Genomic DNA, 26,137 nt, shown 5'->3' on the forward strand with positions numbered 1-26,137 from the left:
TCTCCCTCTCTCAAAATAAGTAAGTAAAATCTTAAAAAAATATTTAAGTGCCAGTAAAACTAGTAAACCTAACATGTACCTGAAATATGAGTTAGAGTAAATGCAGACTATGTTAGTAGGAATCATTTTCTGATTGAACTAATTCTCCCTCATTTTCAGATAAATGTCAAGTTTTCCTTCTGTAAGCTCTCATTTTTTGGTTCACAGAACATTTATATTAATACCAGACATATTAATACCAGACATATACCTTCTGAAGAATTACTATATTGGCAATAAAAATTTACAGTGAGATTAAAGGAAGAGTATGAGATGTATGTTTTGAATTTATAGCTTAACTATATTGAAAGTTCACTGGCAGAGTGATCAGTTCTTGGCTTTCTGTTGCTTATTTGGCTTAACTCAGAACAGGACTAGTATTCTGTGTCTCACTCTAAAGTAGGAAGATTGATAGAGAGATGGATTGTTTTTCATATGCTGCCCCGCCTTGCACCATTCATAATCACCTTGACTTTTTTCCAAAGACTTGGCTGGTGAATTTTTGGAAGGTGAAAATGCCCAACATTGGCCCCTCTCAGTTGTTTAATAGTTTTTATAATTAATGGGAGGAATCAGGCAATGCCTTGTGGCTTAAAACCTAGAAAATTTACTTTGAATGGCATTTGGCTTATTTAAGTCTTATAGAAGTTACAATAGTTGAATATTTGATGGTAACTCCTGAAAACTTTGTAGTTATAATTATTCTAAACTTTCATGCCAAGAAATAAGACCTCCAGATAATTACCTCAAATTTTATATAAAATTGAAATAATGAGTTACTTTTTATTTTAGGTAGTTAAAAAAAAATCAGTGTTTTAAATATAGCATTAGTTCCATTTACAAATACTATTTCCAAAATAATACTTTTACCAAGGCCTGGGAAAATAACACAACCAAATAAAATTTTCTTTGGATACCTCTATTAGAGATAATGCTCAGGTTTTCACATGGAAAAGTATGGTGATATGGAAATACATTTTATTATCAAGCTTCTTTGAGGATATTTACAAAAAGTGGGTTGTAACAAAAAATATAAAAATGTACGGAACAGTGTCATTATAGACTACTTTGTACATTATCAAATGTTTCTAACAATTATTTCTTATACAAAAACAACTTCAAGACAAAAAAGGTTATGAAGGTTATACAGTATCTGGAGTAAATGACAACTCCAAATTATCTGACAGTGCCTTTACAAATTTTTTTTAGAAAACTTCTTACGCATCCAACAACACAAACAAAAAGAGTGCAATTAATTTCATGGCTTGTAAAGTTTGATTATGTAAGTATAGCAAACATCATTCCAGTTAATTTTCACCTTAGGCAGTAAAACCAAAACCACAATAGGGTGCCTCGGGACTCAGAATTACTCCATTTTAGTACGTTGGTATAAACTTACTTTGGACAGATTTGGGGAAGTCATCCTTTAGCACAGAGAAAATACATTTCTAAAAGGTTTTGCAAAATTTGATTAAATTTTTTAACCTCCCATAGGAGACTGAATACTGTGAGACATGGTGGAGAGTTTCCGGGCACTGTGTATGAGTAGGCAGTGCAGCACAGCGGTTGGGGGGTGGGGGGTACATAGGGACTGGAGCCACACTGCCAGGGTTCACGTCCACATACAGTGACCCTCCACAGCTGGTTACTTAATCTTCCTGTGCCTCATTTTCCTGATCTGTGAGATCAAGTCCATAATGCATGTACTTTGTGACTGTTGTGAGGGTAATAAGTAAAAATGTGTAAAGAGCTCAGAACACAGGAGACTGCATGGTGGCTCCTCTCTCAACAGTACTCTGAGCCTAGATCACGGAGTAGCTTCGGGGCTCTCTCAAGGCCCTCTCTGGCTCCAACAATTTGTATCCAGGGACGTTCTTTTGCTACCTCATTCAGTGGGACAATGTTACCTAATACTTTTATAGTTTTTAGTTTATTGAGTATGAGTATCTTCATACATAGCCCAGCTTCACAACAGCATTGTGAGGAAGGTAGAGGCAAGAATTATGGTCTTCATTTTACAGATTGAGATCTTGAGGCTCAGAGAGATTGGAGCCCAGACTTAAGACCAGATTTTCTGACTCCAAATCTTTTGCTTTTTTTGGGGGGGGGGGAGTAGTTTGCAGTGATTACTGTGGAATGAAGAAACAAAAAGCCACTAGTTTTTTTAAAATAAGGGGGTGGTCCCAGATCTTAAACTTTTTGGGGGGAGAAAACCTTAGTAACTGTTTAAAAGCTATGAAAAAGTCTAACCTCTTAAACATTATATCTGAGTAGAAAAACACTTCCTTAGTGGGCTGCTGGTGCTGAAATGTTTAAAAAAAAAAAATAAGGGTAGGGCTACACTATTAGCAGAGCAAATGAAAGAGTAAAATAAATGCTTCATGCTCTACCCCACCCACTCCCCCAAACTGCTTAAAAGAACTGATTTAAAAACATTCCAGATATCTGTAAACCCTTCCAGTAAACTAAGGGAAGAAAAAAAGGATACACTCTTTGCTGTTCTGTGTAGCATTAACTGATCCTGCACTGGCCTTATACTTTTAATAATTTTCTTCCTCAAATTATTCAATCTGTGTAAAGATAAACTGTGTAAGAAAAGTTCAGCTCTTTACTCACTGAACATTGGAAGCCAGCTGTGGCGTAACGGTGGTCCAGTGGGAACGTGAGTGCAGAGCACAGATGCCGAGCGAGGAGCAGACAGACCAGCAGGCCCTCCTCCAGGTTCCGACACCAACTGTCCCAAATTATTTCCAACATACAAAGGGGACTAACTTAATTTTTATGTTGTAGAGAGCATATTAAGAGTTCAGCTCCAAAGGTTAGGGATCATGGTTTTGACTCTTGACTCACCTAAAAAAAGAAAAAAAAAAAAAAAAAAGGTAAAACAGCCTAGCATCCAGGAAACTTTTCTAGGCACCTAGGAAAAACCCCTCATGCCTCCAGTTAAACAAATGCTTAGAGCCTGCAGAGGAAATCTCAGGCTGGTGGCCCCTCCTCAGTTAGCTTTTAAATGCAGACCTGCTTAGAACTCTTAGATGATTTGATCAAGATATTCAATGGCTGGACTAAGCTTTCCTTTTTCTCCTTTTTAAAAAACAGTGTAAGAACATTTGGAAAGGGAAGATAAATTAAATGCCACTATAGTACTAAAGTGAAGGATTAGGAAAAAATACAAAAACCAGTCATTGCTAGGCTATAACAATTTATGAAATGCTTCATCTTGGTTCCATTGTGTATTTTTATTACTCAGTTTCCCCTGTTGTATCTACTCATAATAAACTATAGTACTGGTGTCACTGACTGCTTATCCTATTTCCCCATGTCTTTGCACCCTTGCAGATGACAACCTACAAACAACAGTTGTGCAGTAAAACATCAGTACATAAAATGAAATCCTTCCTTATTGAAGTTAGCTCATTGATAATTAAGGATCTTCTTCCATATCATCTGGATTGGGAGCCATAATGAAGTGCTTTGGGTATACAAGATTGTGGGTGTATGCATGTATTTCCCAGCGGGCATCATCACTTTCATGTGTAATGTAACGTTCACCGATGCGAGTTTCAAATTCTCTAAGGTCAAGCCAAGTCTGATAGTCCTAGAAAAAAAATGAGGTGATTTTAAAGTATAAAAGTAACAAAACACTGTGAAATTTTTTTCTTAGCACCTTTGTCACAAAATTGACCAACTAAACCCAATACCAAAAGTACTTGCTATACTATAAGTTCCTTTTGTAATATTTAAATTAGCAATGTTAACTACTTTTTCAAATTTAGAATCTCTAATGAAGTAACTAGTTTCTACAACTAAAAAAAAAAAAAAAAAATTGCCCGAGGCTTCTGAGATGGCTAATAATAATCACTAAAACATCCTGTTCTATACTCTGACCTTACACCCACACGTTACTCCTCAAAATAGGGGAAAGTACTTAGAATCTACTATCAGGGTAATTTAATAATCATGAAGACTGACTAAGACTGCATTTATTTTGAAATTAATGCTACTCCCTACTCCCTTGAAAACAGTTCTAAAGCTTCTCTTTACTCTGAAGTTTGGGGGTATCTTTTGACAGATCTATCCAACAGCTTTTGGGGGACTTCAGCCAAACATTTTAAATGGCATTTCTGATCTCATCAATGCAAATATGAATCTTAGTGGATAATTTTAAAGTAAAATATATTTGACAAAATAATATGCTTATCTTACAAAAAGGTGGTATGAAACATAAGGTTCTATAAAAAGGCTAAATCACTGCTTTTTGGTTCACGGGAGTTTAACTGTCTAGAAGTTCTGCATTTCAGTGGCTTACTGCAAAACCTCCAGAGATGCAGCCACAGGACAAATTAATCACTAAAGAACACTGAACAGTATTCTAAGATGAGGAGAATCTGTTGATCTTAGAGTGGTTTCAGTAGGTAAGACAAAGTATAATGAATGGCTTGAATGAGGATCACCAGAGAGACAATGTTTTTTTGTTTTTTTACCTGCAGCCAGGGATGACTAAGAGATTTGTCCACACTGTAACGTTTTCTCATCTTCACTTGAAGTAGGTTGTTGATCAAATCAATTGCTAAGAGAAAAGACAAAATCAGACACGTAAATTTGGGTATATGGAGCAAACCAAACTTGTGAGTCTTAGAAGGCAATTCAGTCCACAGAAATACAGGATCGAGGGTTTTGCTTCTCAAGGCTGCAGTCTTAACAGCTACCCTGTTAGTGATCCGTAATATTCACTGCACTTAGTACCTATCTTGGGAAGTGTGCCTGTTTGCTTAAGGAGGCAGTGCAGAGTACACATTCAGTGTGGCAGAGGGTTGGTTAGTGCCCGCTGCCGTTTCTCCATTTCCTTGTCTACAAAATGAGGTTGTTGTAAAGATGAAATAATACACGTAAAGAGCTTAGAATTGTGCCTAGCACGTAAGTGCTAGTTATGGCTATTATTATTTCAAAATGAATTAAAAAAACTCATCACAGACTGACTTGCTTTTTCCCCCAAAGACACCACACCGTAGTCCCTGGCTTGGTCTGCTAAGGAGCCAAAGCCACTGGCTTCCTCTACACATGGGGCCAGACTAACATGGTAACTTATTACCAAGTTCACACTCAAACAGGCGTGGTGTTTGGTGTGTATGGTAGTAACAGTAAGTATGCTGGCATACTTACTTCATCCAGTTATTTGAAGAAATGAAGCAACTGCAAAACCATAAGCTCCATGTGACTGCGTACTGACCACAGTGCAGTGTGACAGTACGTTTGAAATACAGATACAAAAGCCCGGACCCAGGGATGAGCCAAATGAAAGGTTTACATCATACCCACTGTGTTTCTCTTCTGCATACCACAGGTATTTTAATTATGAACTCTCGGTTCCAAATCCTTCAGACTTTTACCCGGTGCTGCTCAAGTGGATGTCCACCATGTGCAACAGAATCATTTGGGGTCTTTATTAAAATGCATTCCTGGGGTCCTGCCAGCTGGTGAAGTGGAAGCTCTGGGATATAGGCAGGGGGTTTTGGTTTAGTACCAACTATTATGCTGACAGACGAGGTCTGCAGACCACACTGGCCGAGGAACTCTAAGAGAAAACCCTCATATATACTTCAGTTAGCTGTTCATTACCAAGTACGCCTGCTACTGTTCTTACAGGTTGTTCCTCAAACTTCCCCTGCTTAATGGGCTGTTAATCCCTATGATTAGACGGTACTTCTGGAAAACAAAGAGAACCCTCGTTCCAAAGGTTGGCTAAATCCAGGTAGGGTATTTCCCCAGTCGGATTCCATTCAATATGCGGCTGCTAAGTAACTTGCGTGCTCTGCCTGACAGTATCAAAAAGTAAAAGAGGGACAGCCAGGGCATTCTTCGTGGGTACAGAACCCAGGCTTGTAAGCTCAAAAACCTGTACTGGGCAGGGAAAACAGATGTAGCCTGCTTCCTAGGATTGGTCCCTGGGAGGGCTGCAAATAAACTGGAAAATGTCTATAAAGTTCATTCTAAAGAACCTGAAAGGTCTCCATTCAAGGAGCTTATAATTTAGTTCTGAAAATAAGTAATTATGAAAAGAAAGAATAAGGAAAAATATCTCCACCTAGTAGCCTGAGTTGATCTTACCAAGTTTAGAGGAGGGGCTCAGGGAGGATTTCATAGATGTGCCACAGCCCTGAGGGACTAGAAAGATTTCAGTAACAAGGAAGAGGGACTGTAGGCAGGGGAAAGGTCTAAGCAAAATGCAGAAAGTAGGTAGGAAGAGAAAACAACTAGGTTTTATGGAGGGGAGCGTGGAAGGGAGGACAGCAGGTAGACTTGGGCTGTCTCAGGGAGACCTACGTAGTTGCACTGTGGTTAAAAGGAAGCAAAGGTGTTTGGGGCAAACTGAGACAAAAGTAGGGCCGGGAAAGCATCTAATGGATAGGACTGTTAAGATATTTTAGTAGTTTCCAAAGGAGGAACTTGGGACCTAGATTAGTGCTATAAGGAAATTAGAGAAGAGACAATGCAGAAGGAAGAGTGCTCAAAAACTGGTTGAATTTGAAAGATGAATATGAGAAACTAAAAAGATGAGACGGAAGAGACAGGTTGATTTGAGATCACAAAGATTTTTAGACTAAAGGGCACAGCGCTGAAACTTTTTTTTTTTTTTTTTTTACCTTCACCAGAAATTTCTCTCCAGGGATTTGGTGGGTACATAAATGCAGCATTTTGGATTTGGTCATTTATATCTTCATCTTCATTAAAAGGAAATGTGCCACTGAGGCTAACATAGACGATAACTCCCACTGACCACATATCGAGAGAACGGTTGTAACCTTTGCTCCTGAGAACTTCAGGGGCTAAGTACGCCGGAGTTCCTACCACAGATCTCCTGAATGACTTTTCACCAATGATGCGTGCAAAACCAAAGTCACACAGTTTCACCTGGAAATAAAAAGATGATGTTAATTTTGCATTTTCATCTGTCAGTCAATCTCTCTCTACATACCTGTCCCTAAGTATGATACCGAGTCATTTCAACACACCTGCCAACATATGTACTGATTACGAATGTCAAATGAATGCAGGTGGGAAAATTATAAAATACCCTTTTGCCAAAAGGCAGGTACATTTATAAGCCTGTGATATATTACTGACATAGTGTGAAGAGCTTTCCTAGTGCTTATTTCAAAAAACCAGTTTTAAGTTCTAGCTTTCAGAATGCCAAGAAAAACAGACTGGTGGTGTAAGTGGTCAAAGTTTTATGATGAAATGGGAGGGCGCTGATTTTTTAGCATTTGGCTTTTAAGGAGCTACTTTTCTATCATCTGTGAGGAGAAATTATGTGTCTCATTTTTGAATCCTCAGTCACTGGTGCCTGGACACATAAAGGTACTCAATAAATGTGTGCTGAATGAAAAATAAGTTGGTATTTAAAAACTGACCCTTTATTTTGCTTAATCCTAGAATCTCTTTTCCTGAGGATTACTATCAGTTGGCACGTAAACTGAGGTGTAGTAAAGAGGACTAGTACTGTAGCCCTCAGAAGAGCAAGGCTAGAGTCTGCTTGAAAGAATCAGAGCAAAATGATGACTAGTCAGACTTTGGATCTGAAAAAAAGGTCTATCTAAAGGTAGCCCCAATCACTACAATATCCTTTTGGGAAGAGTGTTCTAGAAATGTGATCAGCTTGGCAGAGCTCAGAGCCCTTATCTTGCTCCCCATCTTCTAGAACAAGTTTGGGTTTGGGGAGGTAATGACACATCCATGCTGAATAAGCAAATGCCAAGTGCTTTCCAGAGGAAATGCCCTGACTTACAAAATGTCTTCATGAAAAGCATTATGATCAGTTGACGAAAAAAGGGATGGGCCTCTACAACCGATGGTATAACAGTGCCTGGAAAGCAAAGATGAAGGTGTATTTGAATACTTCTCGTTATTACTAAGACATGGACCCTGGTGCATGTTTTATGATTATTCTGTGTCTTTACTGAATGTGGCTCCCTCTGAGTCCTAGAAGAACAGGATTATTAACCATGAAGACATGTGAACTCTCTTTGCTGTTGTTGTTCAATGCCGTATTTCTAGTAACATCTTGATAAAGATGCCATGGCAGTCTGGCAACTGAATAAGAAGTGTGGCCATGACTAGTACTTGGGCAACAAGAAATGTCAAGTGAATGATGTTTTCCCTTTGTTCCTAACAGAAGTCAGGAAGTTTTAGCCTCACTGTAGGGGTGTGCATCCTTTGCCCAGACTACTCTGAAGATCAAATGAGATGATGATGTATGGAAACACTTTATTAAAAACATCACACCAACTGTTAGGGAACCCTTTTTGACCTCACAATGATAGGGAATCCCTTTTAACCACACAGGCATTACAAAGCAATAGGATTACTTCCTTGTAAGAGTAATTTTTAAAAATAATCTTTTTGGGGTGCCTGGGTGGCGCAGTTGGTTAAGGGATTACCTTGGCCTCAGGTCATGATCCTGGAGTCTTGGGATTGAGCCCCACATTGCGCTCCCTGCCCGGTGGGAAGCCTGCTACTCCCTCTGACCCTACCTCCTCTTCTGCTTTCTCTCACTCTCAAATAAATAAAATCTTAAAAAAAAAAAAAATCTTTGAATGACAATTTGAGTTGTATTTAACTCAGGTGAAATAATCATTGTCCTCAGTCTAGCCATCTAACTATGCATTTTTCAAATAAATAAATAACAGTTTGTCAACAGATATTCTAGCTGATTGGAAAATTCACCAGTGATAACGATGAAAAATATTTATGGGTGCTCCCAACATATATTCCTCAGGAAAACTTTCAAACTTCAGGTTTATGAAGCATTTTCTTAGGTTACGAAATAATTTTGGATCAAGATCAACATTCTTTAGTGAAATGAAATTTAGCCAAGTAAAAAAAATCAATGCATCCCACACAGGACACAGACATATACACATACACGTGTGAGCGTGCAAAGGGGATATATATGTGTGAGTGATGGCAGTAATGGGAACTGCAGTTCTTCCATAGGTTTTGGTGAAATGTTTGAAACAAAGTGCTCTGAAGAGGAAGGGAAGTTAGCTGCCTGCCTCAAAATCTAGTGTCCTCCCCCCAAATCTAGTGTCCCCTACTGTAGGGTTACCCGTTTTTATGGGGAATTTGTCCCAAGCACCAGGCACTGGCCAAGATTGATTCTCCTCGCTTCATTCCCAAACCCCAGAAAGACGTGAACTGCAGTCTATGTGCAAAAAGTTATTCCTTGAGGTCTGGTTAAGTCCAAAAAGCCTTCATGAAAATAACATAATAAGGTCAGAGTTCAAATTATGTCAAGTATTAATCCTCACTGGCAGTTACAGGCTAATTCCTTCTGTTAAGATGGCTATAAGTCTGAACTTACTGCGTTCCCTTTCATTACCTGGCTGCTCTGTAATACTGTCAGAGGCTTAAGAAGGTTCTAAAGAGTATCTCACCTGAGGAAATGGCTCCGCTGATGCGAGCAGCACATTTTCCGGCTTTAAATCACAGTGCACAATATTTTTAAAATGTAGATTCCTCAAGGCAACAAGGATCTGTTATTGAAGAAAACAGAATTTTTTCAGTGCTTCGAAAAAATCATAAACCCCCATCTGAGCTCTTGAATGGTATGATAATTTGAAAAGTCTACTATAGTTTGTCAAGTTTTAACTGAAGTGTTACTCTGTTCTTCAAAGTTAAAAATTCCCAAAATAACCCAATATGTAAAAGCACTGCCATTTCTCTGTTTTCAAGTATTGTTTCCAAAAAAAGAGTTAAAGTACCTGTGTGACCATGAACTTAGTAATTCGTTCTGGAAGTCGACTTTTCTCACTGGATAGAATCATTTCCAACATATCTCCATGTAGCTTTTCCATTACTACAAAAACTCGTTCTGGAGTTTCAAACATACATTCCAGGTTTACAATCCCAGGATGGTGCAAATTCTGGAGAGTTGCAGGATATTTATATGACCAACGTAAGTAGAGAAATAGTTTTACTATGCAAACATCTAACAATGTACTGCAACTGTCTGGAATACATGGCATGGAAAGAAAAACAAAAATAAACAGTAAAAGCAAACAAACAGGATCATGGATTCGGATTTTCCAAGATCTGTAGTGCAATGGATGCCCTGAGGGGAAAGGAGTCTTTCCAGTTAATTACATAAATGTCCTTGTCCATTACTACTACATTTTTCTTTCTCATCTTTTTAGTCTTCTGATGCTGTGGTAACTTTATGCTGCCTATGAACAGACACCAACTGCCAATCAAATTTTAGTCAACTACACAGAGCTTTGGCTCTTTGGGGCTGTATCTGTGGAGGTCTATGCTCAAGAGATGGTTCTGTTTTTAGGGTAGTTATTTATCTAAGTCTGAATTCTCAGTCATACCTGCATTTGGTTTTCCTGCTTTCAGTCTCAAGATCTCTACCTCCATCATCACGCTTCTTGAGCACCACTACGTTACCAGGGTTGCAAAAATATAAAGGTGAATGTGATACTGTTTCTGCTAATAAAAAACTATCTTACTGGGTAAAAAACAAAAATAAAAACCTTCCTCAAAAGCAAATTATCTTAAGTCAGCTATGCTCAAAAATATTCCATGGTTTTCTATGCCTGGACATAAATCTATTCCTCTGCTTAGACTTTCATATCTTCATTAAAAGTGATTAAACTTTTTATTATTAGAAATATATTTTTGTTACATTTTTATCTTTATTATAGGTACCTAAGTATGCTAAAAGGAGAAACTTCTTTTTGGCTTATGTGAGGTTGAACACCATCTCTAAAATGTTTTTTGAATTTGCCATCATCTCTCAATTCCCATCGTAGTGGCTTTAATTCCAGCTCACATTATACCTCTCTCTAAGGCGATTAGTTTTCACCTAACACTATATCTACATGCAACAATGTTTATCCCACGGTACTGTGTCATGTGTACGCATCTCACTCTGTATCCTAGTAAGTTCCCTGATAGCAGAGACTGTCTTAGTCATTTTAGCTCAATGTCTGAATCATAGTGTTTTTAAAAATGACTAGCAAGTGTAAAAGACTGTTTCCTAATCAATTTAAAACAATAAATAAAAAAAAATCAATTTAAAACAATTTAATGAGATGGTATTCCAGGCAGCAAAATAAAAAAAAAAGACAATTTTATATAGTAAAAAAAAAAATGGGTGTGATAATAGTAGTGAGCAGGGGAAGATTCAGAATATCACAGATTTGATCAACAAAGAATCTGAAGTGTGGCTGGCTATCCCCATGCTGTAGTTGTCTTGTAAGCTTCTCCCCACCCCCAGTCCTGTAAACAGTACACAAACACAAAAACAGAAGTACGCTCTCACATTATTGTCTCTTAACATCCTCTGTTTGTTTACATGTCCTGTTTCCTCTGGAGGCTTTTGGTAAATTATACTTTCATAGAGAATAATTTTCTCCAGGTTTTCAAATTTATTTGATAGAAAAGGCATATTTGATGGAAAAGGCAGCATCTTAAAATGCCTTTAAATTTTTTTCAGTATTTGTGGTCCTCTCCCCAAGATGTTCTTATTTCTCTTACTTTTGCTTTCCTTTACTGTTCATTCTTTAACCTCTTGAGTTGGATTCTTAATTCACTTATTTTCCTTCTTTCTTGTGTAAATTATTTGAGGTTATAAATTGTCTGAGCAACAGTCTAAAAGCTGACACCCAATATTTTCACAATTATTTTCTAAATACTTTGAAATCTTGATTTTGCTCTTTAAAAATTAAGATATTTAAAAAACTTTCGGGTGGTGGGAGCTTTTGTTTTTCGACTTTGTAATTTATTTCTAGTATTACTGCATTAGGATCAAAGAATACTGTTTATCCTGCTTTTTTTGAATGAATGAGTTCTTCTTTGTTCTTTGTTTTTAGGGTATAGACTTCAGTGTAAAGTCGTTGATTAGCCTACACTGTTTAGGCCTTCCATGTCGTTAGTTTGGCTGCTTCATCTCTCACGACTGCTGATGCGCTGGTCAGTTTCTCCCCATCACCTCTCTAGCTCTCCCTTATAAAGGCCGCTGCTGCTATCGGTGTGGTCTGCTCTCTTCCACTATTAAAGGGCCCTTCATCCCTTCACTTTGTTCTCCCTTAAATTAAATTTCAGAAGATTGTGACCCCCTTCACCTTCTTCTGTTTGAGGAGGCACCTAGAGAGGATCTCACAATTGTACAGCTCAGAAGAGCCAGCAAAACCAGCCCTTACTGCGGCGTCTCTTCCCGCATGCACTCTCGGCTCCATCGCCAGTGTTTCTGGGAAAACTCCTCTATTTTATAGGTCCGAACTTCTTCTATTTTTATTAGTTTGTTTTTTTAAAAAAATTTCTGTTTGTCATTTTTCTTACAGCTTTTAGGGGACTCCCAAAAAGAGATGGGAAAATGGTGAATATACCACAGTATTCAAACCAGAAATTTCTTTCTTAAGTTTCTAATGACATTTTCCCATTTATGTAAGTAGCCATGAGAGCACCACCATTTTCTCCCATTACTACTCTACAGCCTACCTGCTTCAGGCAACAGCAAAGACAGTTTGAAATTACCACATCCCTATGAGAAAGTAAAAAGCCTCCATTTCTTTCCTGCCCCACAAAGTCCCTGCAGCCATGTTAACAGTTCAGGTAGGTATGGATCCTTTTCTTTACGTAACTGTATGTATACATATGCGAAGTACACATTACCTTAAGAAATTATACAAATGGAACCATTGCACATTTCCATTTAAAAAATTTATCAGTATGTTATAGGCAATCCCCCATATAAACACATTTATTCAATAAACATTAAATGAGTATCTGCTCTGTGCCTGGTACAATGTAGGTAGTCTGGATTCATGAGTGAACAAAACCGACAAATCTCATCTCATGGAGCTTATTCTAGCAAGGTGTGGTAGACAATAGGTAATAAACTAGTAATTTACCCAGGAAGAAGGTGGTGAATGCTATGGAGAGAAGAAAAAGAGGGTAAGGGTGGATGGGAACAGAATGCAAGCGCCTCATGAGGAAAAGCCACCTGGGCAAAGACTTGAAGGAGGTTAAGGGCTACGCCACGTAGATCTTGGCGGTAACAGCATTCCAGGCAGAGGTAACAGCTAAAGCAAAGTCCTTGAGACAGGACCATATCTGGCATATTTAAGGAACAGCAAGACAGTGTGGCCATTATTCAGAAAGGAGACTCAATTTGTTGAGTGTAGTCGACTGTGGAACATTTTCTAAGAGATTTTGGCTCAGCCTAACAGAATATTTGCAGATGTCCAAAAATGTCATGTCCTCCTTTCTATTAAACCGACAGAAATCCAGAGATCATCATCAAGCACTCAGGAAAGAGGCTGGATGTTCCTGAGTAAACTAGAAGGTCACTGCTTAATCAGTGATTCTAGAATTGTTCCTCCCTGCCACTGGAAAGGCCAAAACTGTAGTCTCAGTCAGATCCTGTCTTTACCCTCTAACCTTTCTTGATAAAGGGGAGGACATGGGGAAGAAAAACCAAGGATGTCAGTGGAGCTGCAGGGAACAGAGTGTATCAGAATCAAGTGCCAGGCAGGGTTCAGCCAGCCTTTGAGGTTGTTTAATGAGGACTACATACAAGAAGAATCATGGGCAAAGATGGGAAAGTAAGGATGAAACAGCGGATGGGAGGTGGGGAACCAAAGGGTAGAGTGAGTAGAGGGAGTGCAGTACATTCCTTTCAACCCACGTGCAAGAGTCTAGTTCAAATGCTCACATGACTAAATCTTGTGTAATGAATTCCAGCAAATGAGTATTTGAAGTTTCAGTTAAAAAATGTTTTTACCACATTCAGATTGTTCTGAGAATTGTAATTCAAGTACAAAGTAGGTTAAAGTTGATCTTTATATTTAGCTGACCCCTAATCAAATGTGGGGACACAAGTATCCAAGTATTTTGAGCTTCTGGAGTGACAGATTAAGTTTTTACTTTTGTTGTTGTTGTTGTTACGATATTACTGATGAAAATGTGTTCTAAACTACTATCTTAATGGCAGTTCTTGTAACTCCTAGATTACTATAACTTAATTTTTCCTTTAAAAAAAAAAAAAAAGACTTAAGGATTTAATGTAGATTCCCACCAGCCTCCTACTGAGCCCAGAGGTCACAAGATGAAAACAGAAGAAAAAACAAACCTTACTCTTATCAGCACACTAAACAGACTTGCATTTAAAAACTCACAAATCAAATATTAAAACCAATACAAAGCAACTTGGTTTTTGTACCTGTAAAATAGCCACTTCATTACGGAGTTGACTTTCCTGTTTTGTGGGGAATCTCATCTTATCAATTACTTTAATAGCCACATCCCTTCCAGTCTTTCTGTGTTTTCCTATTTAAAAAAAAAAAAAAAATTATAGAAAAGAAAGAAAAAGCAAGTTGACAGTTCATATATAATACGAAAGCTTTATGAGGAAGTTGAACAAAGACTGAAACTAATATGTATTTACTCTTAGATTTCTTTTCTTTGGCTGATTTTGTTCTTTCTCCTTCACTCACCTTTAACTTTTAGAAGTAAATTACATTTTCCCTTAGTAGTTGCCTCTCATAAAGGCAGTTTCATTACTTGAAATGGCAGGAAATTTGAATGAACTTGTTTGCTGAACAATAATCTACCTTATTAAATGAGTTAACTACTCTGACTTAGTCTTCAGACACTGTCAAGATAGAAGCATTTTATCAATGAATTAATTTTTTCTAGGTTCACTGAGACAGCACAGTTATTTAACCACATATCAGGGCAAGCCCTGAGGCGGAAAGGCCACTAGAAGGCTACTTAAAGGGGGTCAGCAAAGGAGGAAATGGATTTAACATTTTTTTTATACTTTAGATTATAGCTTATAAAGTACTTTTATGTACATTAGGCTTAATTAACAACCCTGGGAGCTATGCAGGTCAAATTTTGTTGGCTGCTTTAAGCAGATGAAGATACTAATGCACAGTGAGCTTAAATGACTCTGCCAGTATCAGGAGTCACAGTGAGATTTCAGGTCTTCGGACCTGACACAACATTCCTGCCAAAAGCAGACGAATGGGGCCATTGGATAAACGAGCCCACAAAGCCCAACAAAGGCTTCAAGCCATTTATTTTCCCCACAAACATCTTTATGAGTGAGCTACGAGGAGAGGTAAAGACTACTGTGAAACTAATTTCCTCACGCTTTCTGTTACTCTGTAAAGTGTACAGCTGCGATTCAAGAATGAACACGCAGAGTGAAAAGGGCAGAGCTAGAAGAGTGTGTGTCAGCCCCTCAGGGAAACCACTCGACAAACTGTGGCAGGACGCGACAGCTGGCAGGGGTCTTCCAGTTTCACAGCTCTCTGGAGTATGTACGATACGCAGCCGGCTGGAGTCGCTTACCTCCATAGACGATGCCAAACTGGCCTGAACCAAGTACCTCATCGGCAAAGATCTGGTAAACAGTGCTAATGTCCTGTTTAGGAAAGAGGAAGCGGCATTATTTCTCTCCGTTCAATACTGGCAGTATCTCTGACTCTCTTCATTCTAATACTGCACACCTTTCTGTTTTTATGAGAGAGGCAGCTAAGTTTCCTAACATATTTTATGAATACAAACTTTCCACATCCTAGAAAACCCCAATTTTATTACTGTGACTCTTAATATGCAAGTACAATGTATTCCGTAACAAGGCCTTTGGGGGAAAAGCGCTTTGAATAAAAGAAAGTCTTGTATTTAGTAAGTAATGATCTATAAAAAGTAAATTAACATAAAAATTTAACAAAATTTTACCTATTTCACCATTAAAGAGATTTGCTATCTTTGATTTGAGAGAAAAACTCAGAAGGTTTATCTTATTGAGATTAGGCTGATTTTGAAAGCCTGATGAAAAGGGTACACACGTGTGAGAAAGTCTGCAGCTCAGATCCCTCCCCATTCTTCTTCCCTCCCTCCCCATTCTTCTTCCCTCCCTCCCCTCCTCCTAGGTGATGGCTGTTGCTGGGGGGATATTCCTGGCGGGCGCTCTCCAGTCCCCTCCCTAGCGCTTCAATCAGGGTCTCCCTTGTCCAGGTATGGGCCGCAGTCTGGGGTCTGAAGTCAGGGGCTCCATCTCTGTCAGTATTACACTCCCTGCCGGCGCCTGTTTCATGGCAGCGACTCATACGGAATCATACAGACCTCCATTTCTCGCTGGTAAAGGGGATATAATAACATCTATTTCACTGTATTTTTAAGTAAGTTAAATGAGGATATATACCAAGTGTCAAGTCCAGGGCCTGGCATATAAAATCAGTAATTCTATAAATCTGATGTCCTAATTTCTGTTGAAATTAGGTAATCTTTAAATTGTTGACTTCCTTGGGACTTGACTCTCCCATCTGTAACAAAGTATTGGTCTATACCTCTGGGTTCCTCCTAATTTAAAAACTGCCTACTATTTTATGATTGTCATCAAAACTTATTGAGCCCTAACTGTATAGAGGACTCTGTAAAAGGTAGCTATTTTGTAAAACAGACCTAGTTAAGAGGCTTATGATGTATTAGGGAAACATAAAAATCTATTAAAAAGATAAGTAATTCAGGACATATCAGGGTCAAAATAATTCTACTTATTTGTAGAGGCTCTCCTAACACCTTTTCTTTACTAACTCCCCAGAATAACCTGTACTTCCCATTCCCTCTGAAAAGAATAAATTGACTGATGTCTACAGTAGACTAATAAAATGCATGTGGTATCCCAACGAGTAACTCTTAAAACTGAATTTGTTCCCAAACCCATTATGCCAAATGTACTTGTTATAGATTATATAGTTTAATTACAAAAAAATTAAATAAGTATACTATATAAGTCAATAGGAAAACAAAGTAGTTTTAGAAACTCCATAAAGGGGGCACTGGGTGGTACAGTTCAGCATCTGACTCTTGGTTTTGGCTCAGGTCATGATCTCAGGGTTGTGAGATCGAGCCCTGCAGTGGGCTCCGTGCTCAGTGTCAGATCTGCTTGAGATTATCTCTCCCTCTGCCCCTCCTCCTTGTGTTCTCTCTCTTAAATAAATAACTCTTAAAAAACAAAACAAAACAAAAAAACAACTCTATAAAAGTGAGACACTAAAACTATAGCTGTCAATTTATTTGTGAGCAAAATAAATACCAAAGATTGTGGGAGTAAGGATTCTGTTCTCAGAATATGTCACAAGTATCCCTGGTTCTACTTTAAAGAAATAAAAAACTGGAAATTATAGAGAATCCATTATGGGTGTTGTATAAGAACCTGACTGGCCTTTGTCTCTAGTTATAAAAAGAGAGATTCTAAATCCTTGGAATTTCCCAAGTCACAGGAGTATCTTATATGTTATGTTATTCATGAGCCCCTTGGATCACACCAGAATTATGCTAACAAAATGATTCAGGATGGGGTAGGGTCACCAGAAAGACCAACCACGTGATTACAGTGTTAGGGCTTTGAACCAGTCCAAACTCAGGGAAGCAGAAGGTGGGGGGTAGGAGATGGAGTTCAAACATGTGGCCAATGCTTCAGTCAATCCTGCCTACTTAACGAGACTCCAATAAAAACTCTGTACACTAAGGCCCAGGTGACTTTGCAGGCTGGTGACAGATCACTGTGCTATACGGTTGCATGTCCTGATTTCAGGAAGAGAATGCAGAAGCTCTACATTCAGAACTCTCCCAGAGTGTACCCTATGTGTCTTTGTTGGCTGATCCTGATTTTTATGTTACAATAAGGCTGTAAATCTAAATCCAGCACTTTCCTGAGTTCTGAGTCATTCTAGTGAATTACTGAACCTCAGTGTGGGTTTGTGGGAATCCCGACTCTGCAGCCAGTTGGTCAGAAGTATGGATGAACTAGGGACCCCTGCACTTGTGGCTGGTGTCTCAAGTGAGAGCAGCCTTGTTAGGAACTGTGCCCTTAACCTGTGTAATCTGCACAAAATCAGATGCTCCAATGAGCATCGGAACTGCAGTACTATGTTACAGGTGTGGCTGATGCAAGAAAGACAAGGTGGAACTCTACTTAGCAGACTCATACTTAAAGTCTCAGCCCTGTGACAAAAGCAAATCAATGTGTATATATACATGTTTTAAGGTATAATGAAAATTTTAAGATTTGTAAGAATCATCTTTACATGCTTCCCAACTTTAATCAATTTTTTGTTTAACCAAGGAAATTTTGATTCTAATCAAATTAGATGAGGGAACATCCACTAGTCAAATAATAACTGCTAGAAAAAGTTTTCAAAAAGACCAGTTCTGAACCTCTTCCCTTCTCAGCTATGAATGGGCATATCCCTCAAGTTCTCAGGGGATCCTTCAAAGTTAGTGATCTCATGTTTGTGTAATCCCCCTATTCCTCCCCAAGAATCGGTATCTATTCTACCTACCACTACGACAAGAGACACGCAGATTACATCTCCTTGAAACCCTCTGTTCCCTGTAACACTACTGGATAGCCAGTCTCTTCACTGCAGTCTTAGAAAAGCCAACATCTATATGCTACACGGGTATTACAGCCAGAGGCCCCAAGTGGAAGATGGTGAGATTTTTATCAGAGAAAGTTAGAGACAGCCAATGAACTATTTTATGACTTCTTTTTTCAATCTTTTTTCTTTCTAATCCAGGGTTGGCAAATCAGTTACAGGCCATATCCAGCCTGCTGTCTCTTTTGTATGGGCTCCTGATCTAAGAACAGACTTTACATTTTAAATGGTTAAAAGGGAAAATAATAATAGTATTTTTTGACATATGAAAATGATACAAAATTCAAATTCAAGTGTCTATAAATATAGTTATACCGGGACACAGTCATGCTCATTCCTTTATGTACTGCCAATGGATGCTTTCTCACAACCATGGCAGAATAAGTAATTGGGTATGGACCCCAAAGCCTAAAATATAGAAAGTATGCTGACCCCTGTCATAATCCCTAAAGTGTACCTACCTATGCAGCCAAACTTCTTCCATTCCCTATTCCTTATAAGTCTTGTATGTCCTGCTTCCCTCTATTTGTCCATCCTGGTCCCTGTACTTGCCCTAACTATTGTCTCCCCTGACCCCCATCCTCTCCACACTTCAGCTGAAATGCCTTTCCATCCTAGTGGGCAAGGCTCAGATTTCACTTCCCTGAGGAAGCTTTCCCTCCTTGCTGGCCAGCAAGAAGTAATCTCTCCCTTCTCTTTGAACTAGTCTATCACTATGTAATATTCTACTGTCACTTGTGAAAAAATTATCTTTATTTTCACACTTTAAAAAATCTGCGTTAGTTTCCTTCATAAAGCAGAACTCTTTAGAGTAGTTATCAGCCATAAAATCTAGCTGGTGCCTTTAGGCCAAGTGCTCAATACTCTGGCCTATGAACTTTTTAAAAAATTCAAATACAATTAACATACAGTGTTATATTAGTTTTGGATATACAATATAGTCATTTACAATTCTAAATGTTTCTCAGCACTCATCAAGATCAATGTATTCTTAATTCCTACTTCACCATCCCCTCCCAACCAACTCCCCTCTGGCAACCACATTTGTTCTCTGTATTTTTGAGAGTTTGTTTTTTGTCTCTTGAACTTATTTAATAAGATTTTCACATCTTATTTTACCTATTTTAATTACCCAATTTACTATTTTAGCTGTAATTTTTACTTACCACATTTTCCTGTATCTGACAGTTAGATACGGAGATACTAGTAGACAAATCTTCTGTAAAACAGAAGGATGATGTATGAGAAAAGAACAAAATTGTTGTATGACTTAATATTAACATTTGCTGATGCCCACACTACATTAAATTTTTAAAAGTGGCTAACATATAATTAATATAATTATGTTCTTTAAAAAATTTATCCATACACATAATACACATCAACAAGAAACTAGTCAAATAAAATATGACACATCCACACAAAGAAATACTATCTAAACATTTAATAGTATAGAGCTATCCATACTGAGTTAGAAAGCTATCCATGGCATATTAAGTTAGAAAGGCAAGTTGTAAGGCAGCAGCATTTGAATTAAAAACAAAGAAAATATGATACTTCTGGTAAACAAGAGAGGAAGGGTTGGGGAACAAAAACTTTAGTCTTTATACATTTCCACACTGCCTGCATTTTCTAAAACATAAAAAGCAGGCATTATTTTAATAAAAAATTAGATAAATCAGATAAATCTATATACTGACACTGAAATATATCTGATCCCATATTAATTTAATAGTGGATAAAAGCAAATTGCATTTTTTGTAAAAATAAAAGTATAATAATACAGTACAGATAGTACCAGCTTCCATTCTCCCCAAACCAAGAAATAAACACCAAATTGTTAATAATGGTTTTCTCATGGGGGAGATATAGAAGCAGGAATAAGGGGCTGTGTTACAAGGATACAGGAAGGGCTGTCTCATTTTATATTCCATATTACTGTGAAGTTTATATGTCTGTATTACTTTGATAAACAAATGAAGTAAGTGACAAGAGAAGAGGGCCACATGGAAAGTATGTAAGAGACTAGGTCTCAAACATCTAGAATCTCAGAGAGAAATCAAAGAAATAAGATGTGAAATTTCCTTTACGATCCCAAATATAAAAATGTAAAACACAAAAATGTAAGCATACTGTAAGTCAAAAATAAGTAACATGACTGTCAAAGACTGCATTTAAAAATGTTAAGTCAATCTTAAAATATTTTAAGTAATTCAAATATTAATGAACAAAAAAGGCATAGCATCAATGATATTAAAGTGTCTAAAGCTTTTTTATTCATTCCATTCTCCTAGCATAAGTCAGTACTGATTTTATTTCAAAGGCCTCCGCTGTCTAACTCCACCTGGATTTATCTTCTATTGCTTCCTAGAACTCCGCTCCAGAAAAACCAATAGCAGCAGCCTACAACCCAGGAATAGTATTACCAATGTGTCAGGAACTGTGCTAAGTACATTATATGCATTTATTATTATTCCCACTTTAGATTAGTGACTGCAGAGATCAAGATCACAGCCAGTAAGCAGCGACTGTGCTTTCATTCTCTACCATCCTCACTCTTAACCCCTCTGTCATTCTGCTTTTAGGAACTCTTATCCTGAGGGAGGAGGTCCATGGATGGGCTGGAGAACAGAATATTCCTATATCACATTTATACATAACATTTGTGTTTATGTCCCTGTATCATTTTCTGGGGGAAAAGTTCCATGGCTTCAATTAGGATATCAGACTTTTGCCTAAAATCCCCCCAAACTTAAGAAGCACTGTAAATATCCATCTGATTCATCCTCTAAGAGTCAGTATTAAACACCAAACATGTTCACAGTCATTACTTTCATCCCTTTGATCACACCCGTCTTAACTAGAGTAATACTATCCCCCTTCACGCTTCCCTTTTGATATTTCCTACCCTTACCTACTTGAGATCCAAGGTCAACGTTCAAATCAGATTGTTTCTATCATAAAGTCTCTGCTTACTCCTCCTATCCATATCTGCAACCCCCAGATAACGCATTACTCATTTCTGCATACTACTGCCTTATGCAACCACTTAACACTTATGTTATATATGTCCTTTCTCCCTTAATTTCTGTGTTTCTTTTGTATTCTAGCTCAGAGCCTAGTATAATGCCAAGAATAGGTGCATGAAATAATAGAGCTGAACTGAAATAACGCACATTTAGGAACTGGCTGATACCTATTTCAATTTAAATATACTTGTCTAATGAATGATGTTTCCCCATAAATAACAACACCAGAGCATAAAAGTGACATTATGTTATGGCTTTCACTTGATCATTTATCAAATTTAGGTTTTATTTTATAAATTTTGTTGGTGCAAAGAACATGTTTTAATAATTTTTTAGTATTTCTGAATGTTTTAATTCCGTTAAAAGAAAAATGGCATTTATGACTTCATAGATTTCACAAGTATGATGTGAACCATAATACTCTATCACCTGTTTATATCCCATCATGAAGCAAAATGCTAGTAGTCTGCTTAATCCAATGAGAGTTCATGGATACCAAACACTGGTTCTCCTTCCTTTAATGCTGAGAACCTTATAAAGTAGGTACTATTACAGAGAGGTAAGGTTTTGCCTAAGATAATGTAACAGGTTGGCAGAACTGGATTTGAATGTAGGGAAACTGACTCTGGAACCTAGCTCTAGGGGTTTATGTATACATTGTAACATAACTATACAAAGGAATTAACTAACAATATTGGTTAGTACAGATGAAGCTTAAAGTAAGCATTAGAAATATAAACAGGGGTGCCTCGGTGGCTCAGTTGGTTAAGCATCTGCCTTCGGCTGAGGTCATGATCCCAGAGTCCCGGGATCGGGATGGAGATTGAGCAGGGAGTCTGCTTCTCCCTCTGCCCCTCCACTCTGATCATGCTCTCTCTCTCTCTCAAGTAAATCTTAAAAAAAAAAAAAAAGAAAGAAAAGGAAAGAAAGAGAAAGAAATACATGCAGAAACACAACCATACCCACAAAATGCTTAAGAACCAGCGAGGGGGAGAAAAGCCATCAACAAGCTTATTGCTTACTGTGATCCTTCCCTTGCCCTGGAGAAGTGCAAACACTTGCTTGAGGGGTAACAGGCATGAGAGCTTGGCGAATTGCTTTTTCCCAGCTCTGTGCTACATCAACTCCAACTCCAGTGGCAGCAAGGACAGGATTGTGGGAGCTATCCCCATTGTTCTCCCCAACAAAGTATACCATAGTATCAGTGATGATTTCAAAACAGTGTGGGTTGCTGCCTTGTGAAATGTTTGTGAAATCTTGTGGCGAAGATATGCGGAGAATTTCTGAAAGTGGAATTTCCTGAAGTAAAAAATTAAGCATTAAAAGATACAAATACAACTTTGTTTTTATTTTCAAATACACTAAACAGAGATAGCGTTTTTAATGAATGCATTAAGATGAACACAAGTATGTGGTACATGGAATACACAGTCAAGTCTTATGATAGTATCTGCCTGGAATGATCTGCACGCCCAACAACACCGAAGCAGAGCATGGAGTATGATAACTAAGCCAGTGATTCAGGCCTGCAGCAGGTCATTAGACTGTAAGGAAGGAGAGGATCCTGGAGGGTAACTGCCACTATATCCAACACTTCTCACTTTCCAATTGTCATTAAATCAACTCAACAATTACTTCTCTACCAGCGGCTGCTGCAAGATAGAGCCCTCAGAGAAGAACAAAACAAAAATAAGAGCAAAAGTAGAATGTTTGTTTAGGTTGTTCAAGCATTCCGTCTGGTTCTGCCCATAAATGTAACAAGTATTTATAGGAAATCCATTCCCTAACGCAAAGAAAGTACTTAAAGAACCCAACCAGATCAAAGCAAGTCATTAGTTTCTATTCTCTTTCTTAAGGATACAATTGCTACACTCTGCTATTTTGTCTGGTGTCTGTCTGTGACACGCCAAGGGTGGAGCAAGCCAAGCAAAGACGACTACACAGAGGTGAAGCAGCTGCTTCTGGGGATTGGGGCCTCAGATAAAATGGAGCAGTAGAGAACACCAAATCCCATAGTGGCCTCTTCTGGGCAGGCAACAGTCATGGGACTTACTACACTGCCCAATCTAAATCACAGCATCCAAAAGGCAATCAGTAGCAACCTGACAAGCAGGCCCAAACCAAAGGAACACACAACAAAAAACAACCTTGGGCAGCAGGGCTACTGTGAGGGGTGAAATGGAGGGGGCTGGGACAGTTATTTCAACAAGGAACTTAACAGTGCCTTCTATACATGGTATTAGGCAGAGTCAAAATAGGTATATGCCAATATAATAATTAATGAATATTACTTGAATATTTGGAAAATACACAATGTTTCAATGTATATATTTTTTCAAAATATGTATAATTTTTACCTTATAATACTTTGATCCAGATTCATTTTGAAACAATGTTAGACATTTGCTGTCCAGTCTCCAGTAATGCCTCTTTCTCTATAAAATAAAGGACATAAAAGTCTGCGGTATAAAAATAATGATTCCTCCAAAGTGCCTGTCCCTTTTCTTTCCCTTTCATTTCTATTCCTAAGTTTGTATTTCTGTAGTTTAAAATTCATGAGGGCCCAAATTCTGCAAATATAAGAAGGATATAGAGTGACAAGTATACTCCCACCACCATTCACATCCCACTCCCACCCTACTCCAGGTAAGCAATGGTAGTAGGTTTCTAGGCATCCTTTTAGACAATTTTATGCACGCATGCTCAAATACATACATGGTACACACGCAGATAGGCCATTTACCTAGAGGCTGCATTTCTAATCTGGCTCGCTGGATCAGAAAATATATACACATGTAATTTTGCTAGATAATGTCAATCACCCTTCATAAGATTTGACCCAATTTATAGTTTTATCAGCAACATAAGTACCTGTTTACTCAAACTTTCACTAATATAGTTATGTTACAAATGTAACTACAGTTCTAGTATACTAAAATGCCTTAATACAAATCTCGTTCTTATTTTGATTTTAAAAATGCATAAAGTAAAGCACATAACAAAGTTTCACTACCATATTACAATGTCTGTGATTACTGACCAGGGTGTCCCTGCTGCTGTAATGGACCATCCACCCTTCCTTCACCATCGTGCTGCTCTTCCTCTTTGTGTGCTTGATGGACTGTACAACCCTCATTAGTGGAATATTACTGCTTGTTGAGGGACTAAAACACATTTAGAGTTCATGATAAAATATTGATAATTTCAATTTTTTTAAAAAATCACATAAATACTTTAAACTCACCAGCCCTTTTTAGGATAATTGAGCTTATAATTTTTCAAAATATCTTACAGAAATAGCTTAAGAAAATAATCCCATTATGATGACACACAGTTGATTTATAAAAGACTAAGATAATACTACAAGCCCTCATATTTTTTGACGGGTCATAACACAAAACAATCCACAGAACAGAAAGAATTCTCCCTAATTGCAAGATATGAAGCCTGGGAGAGGGTCGGAGCCCTTAGAGAAAGGCTTCAAACTTTTTACCACAATCTCATTTAGGATTGCTGTTGAGAAAGCTGCTTTTGCTCTAGGCAGCATGGTTAATTAGTAAATTCATAATAAGGTAAAAAGTAAGTATATCTACACCCAAATTTACATGGTTCAAAGGTCAAATTCCATTATTCATGTTGTTAGCAAAAAGTATTTCTAGCAGAAGACACTGAAAGGCAAATGTTTACAGATAACAATTAAGAAAATAAAAATAATAATGCACCAGTCAAATCAGGTAATACTGAAACATGGGCCAGGAACAGCACAGCTACAGGAAAAGAACAATTTGGGGCATAAATGTGAAAACACATGGTTTTTCAATTTCAGTTAAATATTTTCTCTTAAATTATGAAGTATTCATGATTAGAAGCTATCTAAGTTCTCTTGATCGTCTCCAAACCAGGTAAACATTAAATTTTGTTTTAGAATGAGAATGATAGTAATAGCTGTAATCTAATGATAAGCCAAAATGAATAAAGGACCACTCAGCCATGTGAGACTGATAATGATCCACTTTCTCTAGTACGTCCTGGTTGCCACTGAAAAATAAAACCTGCCAAAATATTAACATTTCATTACAAAGTAGTACATCCTATAAAGCTATATACATAGAAAAACTGAATTTCTATAAATGTAAGGGGATATTTAGAAGTTTAATAATCCAATAGCATTTTTACAAAGTGCTAATCGCCTAATTAACCACTCCCAAACTCATCACCATCATCTACTGTGCAACATCTGTAGGTATATATTCGTACTGGTATTTCGAACACCCAGTAATCCGCCCGTATGAAGAAACTGGTTGCTTTAAGTGACAGTTCAATTCTGACACCTTGTGGTGGCTGCTCCACAGTGAGCGATCACATCTAGACTACATTTAAATAAAGTGTTTTTCTCTTCAGGAAAACAAAGATTCTCACATCTTCCCATGTTGAGTGGATGGCAAGAGTGATATAATTTCTTTCAGAAACCCTGTGGTGCATGTAAAAGAATTAGCAACAATTGAAATCGATTTTAAATTACACTTTAGGGTCCATCTAAAGAGATTCTTTCTGAAGGGAGCGCCGGGACTGAGCCTGCATCTGGCGGCAGCTCGGGGCACACCCACGCACACA

The 26,137-nt window shown here is 37.9% G+C and overlaps 1 protein-coding gene across 3 annotated transcripts in view; it reads right to left on the bottom strand.

Moving 5' to 3' along the window:
* Nucleotides 1–995: 995 nt before the first annotated feature.
* PRKD3 (protein kinase D3) overlaps nucleotides 996–26,137 on the bottom strand; it is a 79,883-nt gene continuing 54,741 nt past the window's right edge. For all 3 annotated transcript variants that reach the window (XM_045979509.1, XM_045979510.1, XM_045979508.1), the window contains 11 exons: nucleotides 24,564–24,687; nucleotides 23,881–23,958; nucleotides 22,546–22,822; nucleotides 19,661–19,713; nucleotides 15,400–15,472; nucleotides 14,264–14,370; nucleotides 9,801–9,962; nucleotides 9,474–9,572; nucleotides 6,684–6,951; nucleotides 4,524–4,609; nucleotides 996–3,637 (listed from right to left, as the gene is read on the bottom strand). In XM_045979509.1, coding sequence (XP_045835465.1) covers nucleotides 3,464–3,637; nucleotides 4,524–4,609; nucleotides 6,684–6,951; nucleotides 9,474–9,572; nucleotides 9,801–9,962; nucleotides 14,264–14,370; nucleotides 15,400–15,472; nucleotides 19,661–19,713; nucleotides 22,546–22,822; nucleotides 23,881–23,958; nucleotides 24,564–24,687 — 1,501 coding nt within the window. In that variant the 3' untranslated portion in view covers nucleotides 996–3,463. The remainder of the gene's footprint in view (nucleotides 3,638–4,523; nucleotides 4,610–6,683; nucleotides 6,952–9,473; nucleotides 9,573–9,800; nucleotides 9,963–14,263; nucleotides 14,371–15,399; nucleotides 15,473–19,660; nucleotides 19,714–22,545; nucleotides 22,823–23,880; nucleotides 23,959–24,563; nucleotides 24,688–26,137) is intronic.

Source organism: Meles meles, chromosome 15 (genome assembly GCF_922984935.1).
Source record: "Meles meles chromosome 15, mMelMel3.1 paternal haplotype, whole genome shotgun sequence".
NCBI lineage: Eukaryota > Metazoa > Chordata > Mammalia > Carnivora > Mustelidae > Meles > Meles meles.